This window comes from Saimiri boliviensis, chromosome 18, assembly GCF_048565385.1.
Source record: "Saimiri boliviensis isolate mSaiBol1 chromosome 18, mSaiBol1.pri, whole genome shotgun sequence".
In the NCBI taxonomy this organism is placed as follows: domain Eukaryota; kingdom Metazoa; phylum Chordata; class Mammalia; order Primates; family Cebidae; genus Saimiri; species Saimiri boliviensis.
The window spans coordinates 6,049,520-6,061,697 of NC_133466.1; the positions used below are offsets into that span (position 1 = coordinate 6,049,520).

Consider the following 12,178-nt stretch of genomic DNA (forward strand, 5'->3'; position numbering starts at 1 on the left):
GCCTCTGACCAATAGTTACCAATGGTGGCACCCCCACCCCCACCCCCGCACTGTGACAACCGAAATGTCTCCAAATGTTGCTACATGACCCCAGGGGCAAAATTGCCCTCAGTGCAGAGCCTCTGATCTAGTGTTCAGATGTTTTCCCCTAGCATGGTGCGCGGGAGATGGCAAGAACTATTGTTTGACGATGAATTAATGGAATGCACATCCATTATAGATTTTCTGAATCGATTCATTCCTGTTGTTTGAGTATTGATTTTGCCATCCTTCTTCCAAGAACTGAAATACATTCAAACTATGTGTGTGTCTGAATAGATTGAGAAAGTTCAGGAAGTTTTGTTTTCCTGATTTTCAGCTAAAAGGAGGCAGGTTTAGCTCAGCAGTTTTCACACAGTCAGGCCACCCATGACTCAAATGCACCCTTTGTGGAGGGGGACAAGCTCTGAGTGCATATCTGTCGATGGATGTGGGTCCTGCAGGAGGAATCTGTATGTTTCAGGACCAGAGGTGAGGAGGTGTTCCTGACACTAGTATGCAAAGTGGTTAGGGAAGAGGGATAAATCAGTGCTGACTATTTAATCAGAACTTTTGGAGACATTAATGGCACTGAAGGTCCCCAGAGGGCAGCAACAGGAGGATGAGAAATGAAGCATGATGTCAAATAACAAAGCATAACACGGCAATAATGCCTGAAGCATCTCATTCTCAAGGTGGGAGTCAAAGCGGCTGCCTGGGCTCCCTCCAGAAAGGCAGTGATGGCTACAGCCTGTGATCTGCACTGGGCTTTGGCAAGGCTGATGAGGAAAGAATGAGAAATGGGCGCCCCCGTGTTAGATGGGCCAGCGGTCATTGTATGGTACATACATCTTTAAAGCTCCACAAGGGCCATTCACTGTGGGTAATACACATGTATTCTCATCACACCCACCTTTCTGGTGCCCTCTTCCTCCACGACTCCTTACCACTGTCTCAGTTGGTTACCATGTCCCCCTTTTTCCTTCTCTATTTGTGACTCTGTCTCTAATTTTTATCTCTCTACAGATCTGTGTAGCTACATTTCTTTTCTTCTGCAACCCTCCTTGTGTGTTTCCATCTCTCTGATTTCTCTCTCTCTCTCTCTCTCTCTCTCTCTCTCTCTCTCTCTCTCTCTGTCTCTTCCCCTCTCTCTCATCCATCCTCTCTCACACCCACCCAGGCTCATTCATCTCAGCCTCCTCTGACCCCAGTCTGTTCCTGCATCTCAGTCCCTGAACTCAGTTTCCCAGAGCCCTTCCCCCTCCTTGGCCATCTCTACCTTCTTCATCCCTCACCCTCAGTTTGAATCTCTGATGGGAAGGGCATTGGCCTCAGGGCAGAGCACAGTGGGTTCATGGTGCGCAAATGTACCGTAATAGTCCATGGAAGTCAGCAGGAGGACCCTGTCCCAAAGGCTCAGACAGGACTCTGTTAGCCTTTGTATTCATACTAGGGTTGGGCAGGAGACACTAACTGGATTTAGCTCACTGGGAAGGAACTGGAAGTGCAGGCAGGTTGGTGAGTAGGGCAGGAGGAGGGCATTGAAATGAGTTCCAGCTCAGTCCCTCCTGTCACCAGACCATGAGCTGGGTCCTCCTGCCAATACCAGTCCTTTCTTTCTCCATGCCTCAACTTCCCTTTCAGTATGCTGCTCTGCCAGTTGGATTTTCCCTTCCATACACACGCACACACACACACACACACACACACACTTTTCTTGATGTTTATGCCCAGCTTGCTGTATTAGTACACTCAGCTACCTCCTTGTCCCTCTCCTGCCTCATGTTTTACCCCTTCTCTATGCCTTTGATTTCATGGATGAAAGTTTTAGCACAAGGGAAACAAAACAAGAAAAGAAAGGAAGGAAGGAAAGAAGGAAGGAGGGAGGGAGGGAAGGAAGGAAGGAAGGAAGGTAGTTAGTTTTCATGCTGCTTGATAAAGACGTATCTGAGACTGGGTAATTTATAAAGAAAAAAAGATTTAATGGACTCACAGTTCCACGTGGCTGGGGAAGCCTCACAATCATGGCGGAAGGTGAAAGACACACTTTACATGGTGGCAGGCAAGAGAGAAATGAGAGCCAAGTGAAAGGGGAAACCCCTTATAAAGCCATCAGATCTTGTGAGACTCATCCACTACCATAAGAATAGTATGGGGGAACCACCCTATGATTAATTACCTTCCACTTGGTTCCTCCCACAACACATGGGAACTACTGGAGCTATAATTCAAGATGAGATTTGTGTGGGGACACAGCCAAACCATATTAGAAGAATAAAGAAAGGAATGGAGGGAATGAGAGAGAGAAAGAAAAAGGAGGAAAGGAAAGAAGGAGGGAGAAAGGGAAAGGGAGAAATGTAGAGAAAGGTAGAGGGAAACAAAGCAGAGGAAGTGATGCCATAGAGTATGGAAATCATTATCAAACATATAAGTGCATTTTGTCATAGCTGGTTTTACGGAAACAAGTACTAAGACCGGGCATTTGCCTTTGCCAGTGTTCATGGCAATGATATATTTATACACAGGGATGCCAAGGACATGCGTGTCCAGTGGAGGTGGGTACCCATAGCGTGGTGACCCGATATGGTGACCCTGGAGTTTAAAGTACAAAGTTCAAAGACCCTGGACTCCTGGATCCCTGCTGCTTTCCACACACAGGAGAGCTGGAGAGGGTCCTGACTGAGTATCCATGGGGAAGGTCAGCTAGGGAGTGCTGGACACATCCAAGAAGGCCCTGCTCCCTGTGGAAACAGACTCCTTAATCCAGGGAAAGCGTTCACATGTGTTATCTAAGTACTCTTCACCACAGCCATCTATGCTAGATTCTGCTCTTATTTCCACTTTACAAATGAGCAAACTGAGCCCAGATCTAGACCAGTCCGATAAATGCAGGCAATGTCATCCTGACCTCTACTCCTCATCACCACAATTAAAGCCAAGGGCTAGTTTCTCCCATGTGACACAGGCAGACAGTGGGCAGGGTGCTGGGGGCTGGGGATGCTGTGCCAGTATCTCCATGGTCACCACAGTCTCCCACATCACACCTCTCATTCTGGATCAATAACTGCTTGAATTGTCTTGGTATGTGTAGGCATCTGAAGCACACAGGAGGACAATTAGAGAATCCAGGTTTTCAGAGGGTTTGTTGATGAGCACATGGGCTGGGATTTTAATGGACACAAGTGCCTGTAATAACAGAGCTTACCGCCGACTGCTCTGGTGCTGTCTTCTCTGTAAGTGCATGAATTATTGAGAGAACTCATTTGCAGCATGCACACAGTTGAAAGGGCTACTTTGGGAGCTAATCAGAAAATACACATTGTTGAAAGGAGCTAATTAGAGAATCACACAACCTCATAGAGCTTTGCCTGAAGAACTGGATCAATTGGAGGTATTGGATATTCAGAGATACTTGTCAGACCTGCCATAAACAAACACAAGCAGGCGTTGCATGTAAAGATGTAGCGCTGAGCTGTTTCTGTTATAAAGGATTTTTATTTCTCACCAGTCCATTTCAGTGACTGGACCCTCTTGATCACTACATCTGAAGTGGGAGCCTCTGCAGGCAGGATGCAGATATTATGAGTCCTATCTTTTGATTTCAAACACGTTTCTTCCTTCCAATCTAAGACCTGAGCATTCTGTAATCCAGCGGGGACCACGATGCTATTACTTTGTAGGGGTTTAATAAGCCCTGTGCATTCAATAGGGAGTCACTAGAATAGAGATTTACCCCCAAATCTGTGCAACACATCACAAATATGTCAAGTGTTCATGATTGAGTTTGGTCTCAAAAACAGCATGAGGCATTCTTGACCTATATTTTTAAAGAACCCTGGAAATAAATGTCTGTTGCATTTCCTCAAATATACGAACAACATGATAAAAATGATATTAGTTGCATAAAGAAAGAAAATTTACATAATTTATCAGATTCTTAGGAATAAAGACAATCACTTTCAGGAGGTTGAATTTATAAAACTATAAATTGCAAGATTGGTCAGTTAAGGTGTATTGATTCACATACAAAACAATGTTCACATTACAAAAGAATTTTTCGATTTATTTCTTCATGACAGCTCTGTTAATGCTTTCATCACTTTTTTTTTTTGCAAATAACCCCTGCTTAGAGAAGACTGAAGAATGTATTAACCACCGTAAACAAACATAAGTAATTTTCATGCCATCAAGTTTCATAAAATTTTTAAAAATCAAATTCTTTCATCTTTCAGGAACAAAGCTATCCTACATGGCAAGATATTCCTGAACCTTCCATGTTAGTGTCTATAATAGGTAGACCCCATGCCATTATATTTTTCTAAGCCAAAGTTCAGATGCATCGAGTTACCAAAATCCTTTTTACAAGATTGCCAAATTATGTAATTTCTTCCTATAAGAATGTTTGGCTCATTTACTGTCTAGGTATCTATTACTGGGTTTCCCTTGGATCCAGCTGACAATAGGAAGCCAATGTTGAATTACAATGCCTTTAATTTCAGTGAGCCCAGTCCAGTGTCGCTGGGGTCATTTAGTGAATTACATGCTGCCATTCCCAACGAAATCATATAATTACTCATCATCACTTAATAGAATAAAGACATCCTGAAAAAGCTAAATGAAATTTTGAATCATAAATATCAAGTGGTACAATAATGTAATAACACAAGGACAAGAAAATCATTTGGTAGATTTCCCAAGAATAAGGTCATTGCTCCTGTTGTTTGGGGAAAAAAGAAATTTCAAGAAGGATAGTAGCATTTTGAAAATTTGTATGCTCATTTAAATTGTATAAAATGCATGTTTAGGGCTTGTCTCAGTCATATTTGTTTTTAGTTCTCTTAGGCTCTTTTTTATTTTATTTTATTTTTGAGATGGAGTTTCACTCTTGTTTCCCAGGCTGGCGTGCAGTGGTGAAGCAACCTCCAACTCCCAGGTTCAAGAGATTCTCCTGCCTCAGCCTCCCAAGTAGCTGGGATTACGGGCACACACCACCACATCCAGCTAATTTTTGTAGAGACTGGGTTTTTCTATGTTGGCCTGGCTGGTCTTGAACCCCTGACTCAGGTGATCCGCCCACCTCGGCCTCCCAGAGTGCTCGGATTACAGGCCAGTTCCCGTATACTCCTGAGTAGTCCTTTTGTTCTGTTATGCTGGTTATTCTTTTTCCGTGGGTAAACTTGAAGGCATTTCCTAACGTTCAGGTTTTAAACACTGTCTAAACACGCGTCACTTCTGTTGTCCCACAAATATGCAGCTGGGCAATGCAGCTGGCTAAAGGCAGCCCTTGTTTGGCTCAGGTGGTCTCAGATCCCCTTAGCCTGCCCTTTTGGAACCCACGGGCCCAAAGGAGCTGCATGAGGAAGGTTCAATTAACTACTATTAGCATACTGTAAAATAAGGAAAGCAGGGAATATTTTGAAGCAAAAGAAACAAGAACGTTCAGTTACTTTAGATTCAGAAAGTGATCAGTGAGTCATCCTAGAGCTACGTTTCTATGATAAACATACCTACTAGTCATCTTGTCTTGAATGTCCTCAGGAGCATCAAACTCAGCAGGTCTGAAACTAAACCCTTCATCTTTTGTCACCAAAGTATGATCTTTTCCCTACATACCCTTTCACAGCTAGTGGTTTCACCATCCATGCGTGGCTTCCTGAGCTTAGAGCCTGGGAAGGAGTCACCCCTAACCCCTTCTCCTCTCTCACCACTCCCACTTGTCATTGACTCTGAAGCTGCCTTCCTTGGGTCCCGTTTGTATCTCACAATTTGCTTCCTTCTCTTACATCCTCCAGCTGCTCCTGAGCTGAGATCATCATCATATCTTAATCCCTGCACATCCTCTTCCTGGGCTCTTGCTCCAGGACCACGTACCACCAACCCATTCTCTAGCCAGAGTTTTGCACCTGGTATGTCATGGGTTATAGATGTGCAAGACAGTGAGTCCCTCAGGCCTCAAGCTGGCCAGAAACAGCTTGTTGGGCTCATCCCAGTGTGCTGAAAAAATGCCCCTTGTCTGCCTGTACCTCAAAGAGAGAAAAGTGGGAAGCAGTGTGCTGGAGAATGCACTCTGCCTATACCAAAACAGCCAACACTCAGAGCCAGGGTCAGTCCAGCTCAAGCCACACAGTGTTAGTTGCAAAGTGGACCTGGTGGCTGAGCCTTAATTGTGCTCATGCATTGCAAGGTGATAATGGGATGTATTAAAGCCTCGAAACAGGGCCCTGAAGATGGGAAGGAGAAGGAATCAAGGCCAGGTGGCTCATGCCTGTAATCCCAGAGCTTTGAGAAGCTGAGGCAGGAGCATCACTTGAGGCCAAGACTTTGAGACCAACCTGGGCAACCAAACAAGACCCTGTCTCTCCCAAACATTTTTAAAATAATAATAATTAGCCAGGCATGGTGGTGTGTGCCTGCAGCTCTAGCTACCCTGGAGGCTGAGGTGGGAGGATTGCTTGAGCCCAGGAGTTTGAGGCTGCAGTGAGCCACGAATACACCATTGCACTCCAGCCTGGGCAACAGGGCAAGACTCTATCTCTCTTTTAAAAAAAATAAAATAAAAGGAAGGAGTCAACAGATATTTTGCAAGTAGAATTCACCTGGAGAGAAAGGTGTCAGTGAAGCGTCTGAGGTTTCAAGGATGGAGAGATGGTGATAGCATTACACAGGATGGAGCACCAAGGAGAGAAGCAGCATTTGGGATTGGGAGGGGATGGGGCTGGCCTTCATGAACTGAATTGGCAGGCTTGGCATTCAGAATTCCAGAAGGACATTTGTGTGGAAATGCCTAGTAAAGCACCTGAAATTCACATCTAGGGCTCAGGAGAAAGCAAAATGGAAAAGATAAATGGGAAAGCTCTTTATAAAGAGATGAGGAAAGCAGCCAAGCCTTTCAAGAGAGGGCTGAGAGCAGGCCGCTGGGAACACAGTAATTAGAAGAAAGACGGAGAAAAGGATCCAGTCAAGGAAAGTGAGAAGGGGTGTCCAGAAGTGTAGGAGGAGATCTGGGAGACTGCAGTGCCATGGCAGCTGAGAGGGCCAACAGCATCAAACGTCCTCGTGACGCAGGTACAAAGGGACCAAGGGAAAACCAGCGAATTTGGCAATGAGAGCTCAGAGTTGACCTTTCAGTAGTTGATGGTGAAAGAAGCTGTGTCAGTTCAAGTTTTCTGAGAAGCACCTATCAAGACAGATGAGACGTGCAAGGAATTTATTGGGGAAATTCTTGTGAAGAAGGAAGCAAGAGGAAGCAGGAGGTGGTGGGGAGAGTCCGGGGACCATAACAGAGGTCCGACACCTGTGAAAGGAGAAGGGGAAGGAGGGATTGGGTCGGAGGCACCCCAGGCTGCACCCCTGAGAAGGCTGCAGTGAGGTCGATGGGGCATCCCTGAGCAAAGGATCCCTGTTAGGGAGATCCTGCACTGGGCAGGGAGGGCTGTGAGGAAAGCCCTGCCATGCGCGTCATTGGCTCACAGCGTCTCAGAGAAAAGGTACCTCCCTGCAGCAGATGCTCTTGGATTTTTTGGCTTGGTGTGGTTTGGTTTGTTTTTTTGTTTTTGTTTTTGTTTTGAGTCTTGCTCTGTCACCCAGGTTGGAGTGCAGTGGCATAATCTGGGCTCACTGCAACCTCTGCATCCCGGCCGGGTTCAAGCAATTCTCTTCCCCCACCCTCCCCAGTAGCTGAGACTACAGGCGCCCACCACCACACCTGGCTATTTTTTGTTTTTAGTAGAGACAGGGTTTCACCATGTTGGCCTGGCTGTTCTTGAACTCTTGACCTCAGGTGATCCTCCCACCTCGGCCTCCCAAATGCTGGCATTACAGGTGTGAGCCACCACACCCGGCCAGCAAGTGCTCTTGAAGGAGACCTGAGGTTATGTTTCCACGGCACCAGAGAAGACAGAGTGACCTTGCGAAGGGAGTAGAAACACTAGTACTCTGGTCTAAGAGGCTGTCATCTCTATACAGAGCACAGCTGAAACAAGAGCCACACGGAGATGGTTAGCAGGTAGGCAGGGCCTGGCAAGGCCATAAGCTGTGGCACTTTCATGCAAAGCCATCATAGAGACCCATAACTAAGTGGCCGGCCAAGGTCACAAGGTTTTATAGACTTGCCAAGACGAGAGGCAGCTGTCCATCCTTCTTCCCTTACTGTCCCTGGCTCTCTCCTCAAACCTTGTACTTTCCCTGTACTTCCAATCACATGTGGGATTTGGTCTATCTCAGTTCATTCCCGGTGGACACTGTTGCCTTTGATGTATGTTTTTCTTTCAGTGATAGTGTTTTGAAGGATTCTGTTACCTCCCTTCCTCCATTTATGTACAAGTAGGTTAATGTACTGTAGGAAAATGAGCTCTTCCCGTGCCCAGCGAAGAGGTGTGAGGATGATTCCACCTGTCTTTGTGGTGAGCACTGCTGGAGTATCTTGAGAAAGGAGCCTACATGCAGCGGCATTCTCGTCTCTAAACCCCACGTGGCCTCCCACATGCACACAGGGCATTCTGCCCATATTTACCAAATGAAGACACCCACTAACTGCCCTATCTTTCTTTCTAGGTGACCTCATACATTTGCCTCCATACCTTAGAATGGACTTTTTGTTAAACCGAGGTGGTCCAGGCACCAGCAGGGACCTGAGCTTAGGACAAGCGTGCTTGGAACCTCAGAAAAGCCGGACCCTGAAACGCCCCACAGTCCTGGAGCCCATCCCGATGGAAGCCGCCTCCTCCACCTCCTCCACGAGAGAAGGACAGTCGTGGCAGGCGGGGGCCGTGGCCACATTACCTCAGCGGGAGGGGGCAGAGCTGGGACAGGCAGCTAAAATGAGCAGCTCCCAAGAATCACTGCTCGACTCCCGGGGCCATTTGAAAGGAAACAATCCTTACGCAAAATCTTACACCCTGGTATAACAGACAGCATGACTGGACCGTGGTTGTAAATACAATTCAAACAATTCAATCAAAGCTACCTTTTTTTTACGGAATTCCAATATTTATAATTAAAGAAAATTGCCAAAATATATTAAAAAAAAAAAAGAGAAAATACTGAAACCACAGACAGTGCAAAGACTCTCCTGCTTTTTTTCTGTCTGAGTGTGAGCTCCATCCGCCTGGGCATCTGATTTTTTGGGAAAGAAGTCCAGTTTTATGATCTTCACAGGCTACTGCATTTTTACTGATTTTCTACAAAAGTGCATGGGGGGATTAATTAAACCTTCTGACTGGAAGTTCTATCACACAAGAGGCAAGAAAGAAAACAGGGTGGGGGGAATTTAGCCTATTTGTGAATTTAAAAGGAACGCCGATTTGCGGGCAGGGGAAAACCTCAGTCACCTTTGCACACCTTTCTTTCCCATTAGAAACTGGGTTCTCAATTTGGTCTTCTTTTGTTGTTAATTAGGCTGAGTGCCATCAGTGAAGGGGTGGGGGGAATCAATTTGGTTTTCTTTTTTGTTTCTTTTTTAATTTAATGAGACACTCTTTGCATTTTGTCTAAGCGAAATAAAAAAGAAAAGGTTGTCTGCCTTTACTTCCATGTCTACTTCTCTCGTCTTCTTCTACCAATGGCCTGGTCCTGCTTCCCATTGGTACTTCTGTTTGGAATACCAGGCCTGAACCCAGAGCCCAGTTCAGTAAACCACAGTCGATACTAACACCCTGAACTCCTCAGGAATCTCCGGGAAGCACAAAGAAGGTGCAGCTCCTGCTTTCAAGCTGGAGAAGACAAAATGCAGGCGGGTCTCCACCACAACCAGGGCAGTCCAAGTATTAGAAGCCCCTTGCAAGGCTCTGCCCCTTGCCTGCCCACAGCAAGGGTTCAACTGCCTGTGGCCTATGGGCCAAATCCAGCCTCCTGCTGTTTTCTTAATAAATAAAGTTTTATTGACACAAGGCCATATGCACTATTTGCTATTGTCTATGGCTACTTTCATGGCACAATGGTAGAGATAAATATTTGTAACTGACATGGCATAGCCCATGAAGCCTAAAATATTTATTTCCTGGCCCATTACAGGAAACGTTTGCCAAACCCTGCTCTGGAGCCTGACAGGCAGCCCCAGCGTGTGTGAGAAGGAGCAAGATGGTGCATCCTACCCTCATGACTTTTCCTGTCTCCACTATGCCTGGCATCCCAATTTGCGATTGACCATCTCAATATACATTGCCACCAATGCACTACTCTGTAACCAGAGGAAAGTGATGTTCCTCTAAAATCTAAGTTTTTAGTTTTCTTTCTCTCAGCTTAGCTCCCATGTGGCTCATCCTAAGAAAGAATTTACTCATAAATAGTCTGAACTGCATTCTCTATCCCATAACCTTCACACGGTGTGCTTTTGAAAGAGTGTGTGGTCCTCCCCTGGCTCCTGCACTCCATTTCAGGCTCACTTCCATAAAAGGGAAAGACAACCAGGTCTTCATGTCAGAGATGTGTCATTAACCAGAAATCCTGATCAAACCTGCATAACCGCTCAGTCTCCCAGGCCGAAGATTCTCTACAGGCTTCCATTAAGGCCACCAACATAGACTGGTGCCAGTTATTACCATCTTGGGAACATATTCAGAAATGTCTTTCCTTCTCTCCCTCCTACCCTCCTTCTTCCCCATCCTTTCTTCCTTCTATTTATTTTCCAGGCAGGCCCATTTGCCTGCCTAGATTCAGTGACACAGAATGGGTCCAGGACCATGTCAAGACCACCCACGGGCACTACCGTTAGATGACTCCATGAATGTGAGATGTACATTCATGGTTTCAGGATTTAATCCGTGTTGATGTGTACTGTTTATATACTCACAGACTGGTTTTTTTTTTCTTATGCAAAAGAAATGAAATGCTACTTTCTGGGGGAAAACAAAAGTCTATCTTTCATCAACCTAAAACTTCTATATTCCCCAAACTTAGAAGTTTATCTTTTTAACATTTTTCTCTCAAGCTGTACAAAAATAAAAAAAAAATTCTACATTATGTCTGCTTCTAGAATGGATTGCTTTCAAGACTTCTGCCTTAAAAATACTCATTAAAATTAGTTTAACATACAAACAATTGTCTCAAAAGATCACCTTCTTCCCTCTCAGATAGGGGTCTATTATTACCATCTTCCAAGGGGCGCAGATTAAAGGGTAATGTGTACTAGAAAGACTGTTATTGACAGTAATAATAATTATCCTCTGGACTTGTACCTGTTTGATTTGTTTTGTGGAAATAATTGTATTTGCCCAAGTCTGCACACAGATTATTCTATGTTAAAACGGTGAAACTCAAATAAATTCTCTATCCTCTGGTCAATATCTATAGGGTACATGGACAATAGCTACTGGGTCAGTGGACTGGGTTTCTTCCTCAGCATCCATCCGACTGGCAGCCTGAAAAATGCCCACCCTCCTGAACTGAGCAAGGCCTTCCCTTAATACGCAGCCAGTAAGCCATGCAGTACTCAGCACTCAGCACATCTCCGAGAGCCTGGTGTGTCCATGTTCACATCTGCCTGATGACTGCTGTCCTGCATCCACGTCCACCATGTCTACCCGAGAAGAGAAGAGGGTGGAAAAGTCGAGATGGGAAAAGATGGACAGGGCCGTAACACGAAGCTGGTCACCAGCTAAACCAGGTAAGCTTTTATTCCACCCATCGTCTTTGGGCCTTTGCTGCAGAGACCCTTGATACTATCTTAAGACACAGAAAACACACTGCTTCTTAAGTTGCTCTTTAAATAAGCAGTTAAGGTCCCTCTGGCCTGGTATTATGATCCCTGAATCATTCAAATGCCTAAAGTTTTATGCGACTTTTAAGGACGTGGTTGAGGCCTTCTAGAGAAGCTCTGGAGCTCTGTGAATCAATTTCTAGCGATAACACCCAGCCTTCTGGAATTGGCATAAGACTGGGGCCCAAAGGACTAGTGTGTTATAGGCCACCTACCCACCAAAGTTTCAAAAGAACCTAACAGTATGTCCGTAAAAGTCCTCTTTCAACTTTCTTTTCTTTTTTGTTTTTGTTTTTGTTTTTGTTTTTTGAGACAGAGTTTCACTGCTGCTGTCCAGGCTGGAGGGCAGTGGCATGATCTCGGCTCACTGCAACTTCCACCTCTCAAGTTCAAGTTATTCTCCTGCTCAGCCTCCCAAGCTGGGATTACAGGTGTGTACCACCATGCCCAGCTAATTTTTGTACT

The 12,178-nt window shown here is 45.3% G+C and overlaps 1 protein-coding gene across 2 annotated transcripts in view; it reads left to right on the forward strand.

The window, feature by feature from the left end:
* The window catches only part of DSCAM (DS cell adhesion molecule), a 746,447-nt gene extending 736,904 nt beyond the window's left edge, over nt 1-9,543 (forward strand). For both annotated transcript variants that reach the window (XM_074389246.1, XM_074389247.1), the window contains exon 33: nt 8,572-9,543. In XM_074389246.1, coding sequence (XP_074245347.1) covers nt 8,572-8,924 — 353 coding nt within the window. In that variant the 3' untranslated portion in view covers nt 8,925-9,543. The remainder of the gene's footprint in view (nt 1-8,571) is intronic.
* The last annotated feature ends 2,635 nt before the right edge of the window (nt 9,544-12,178 follow it).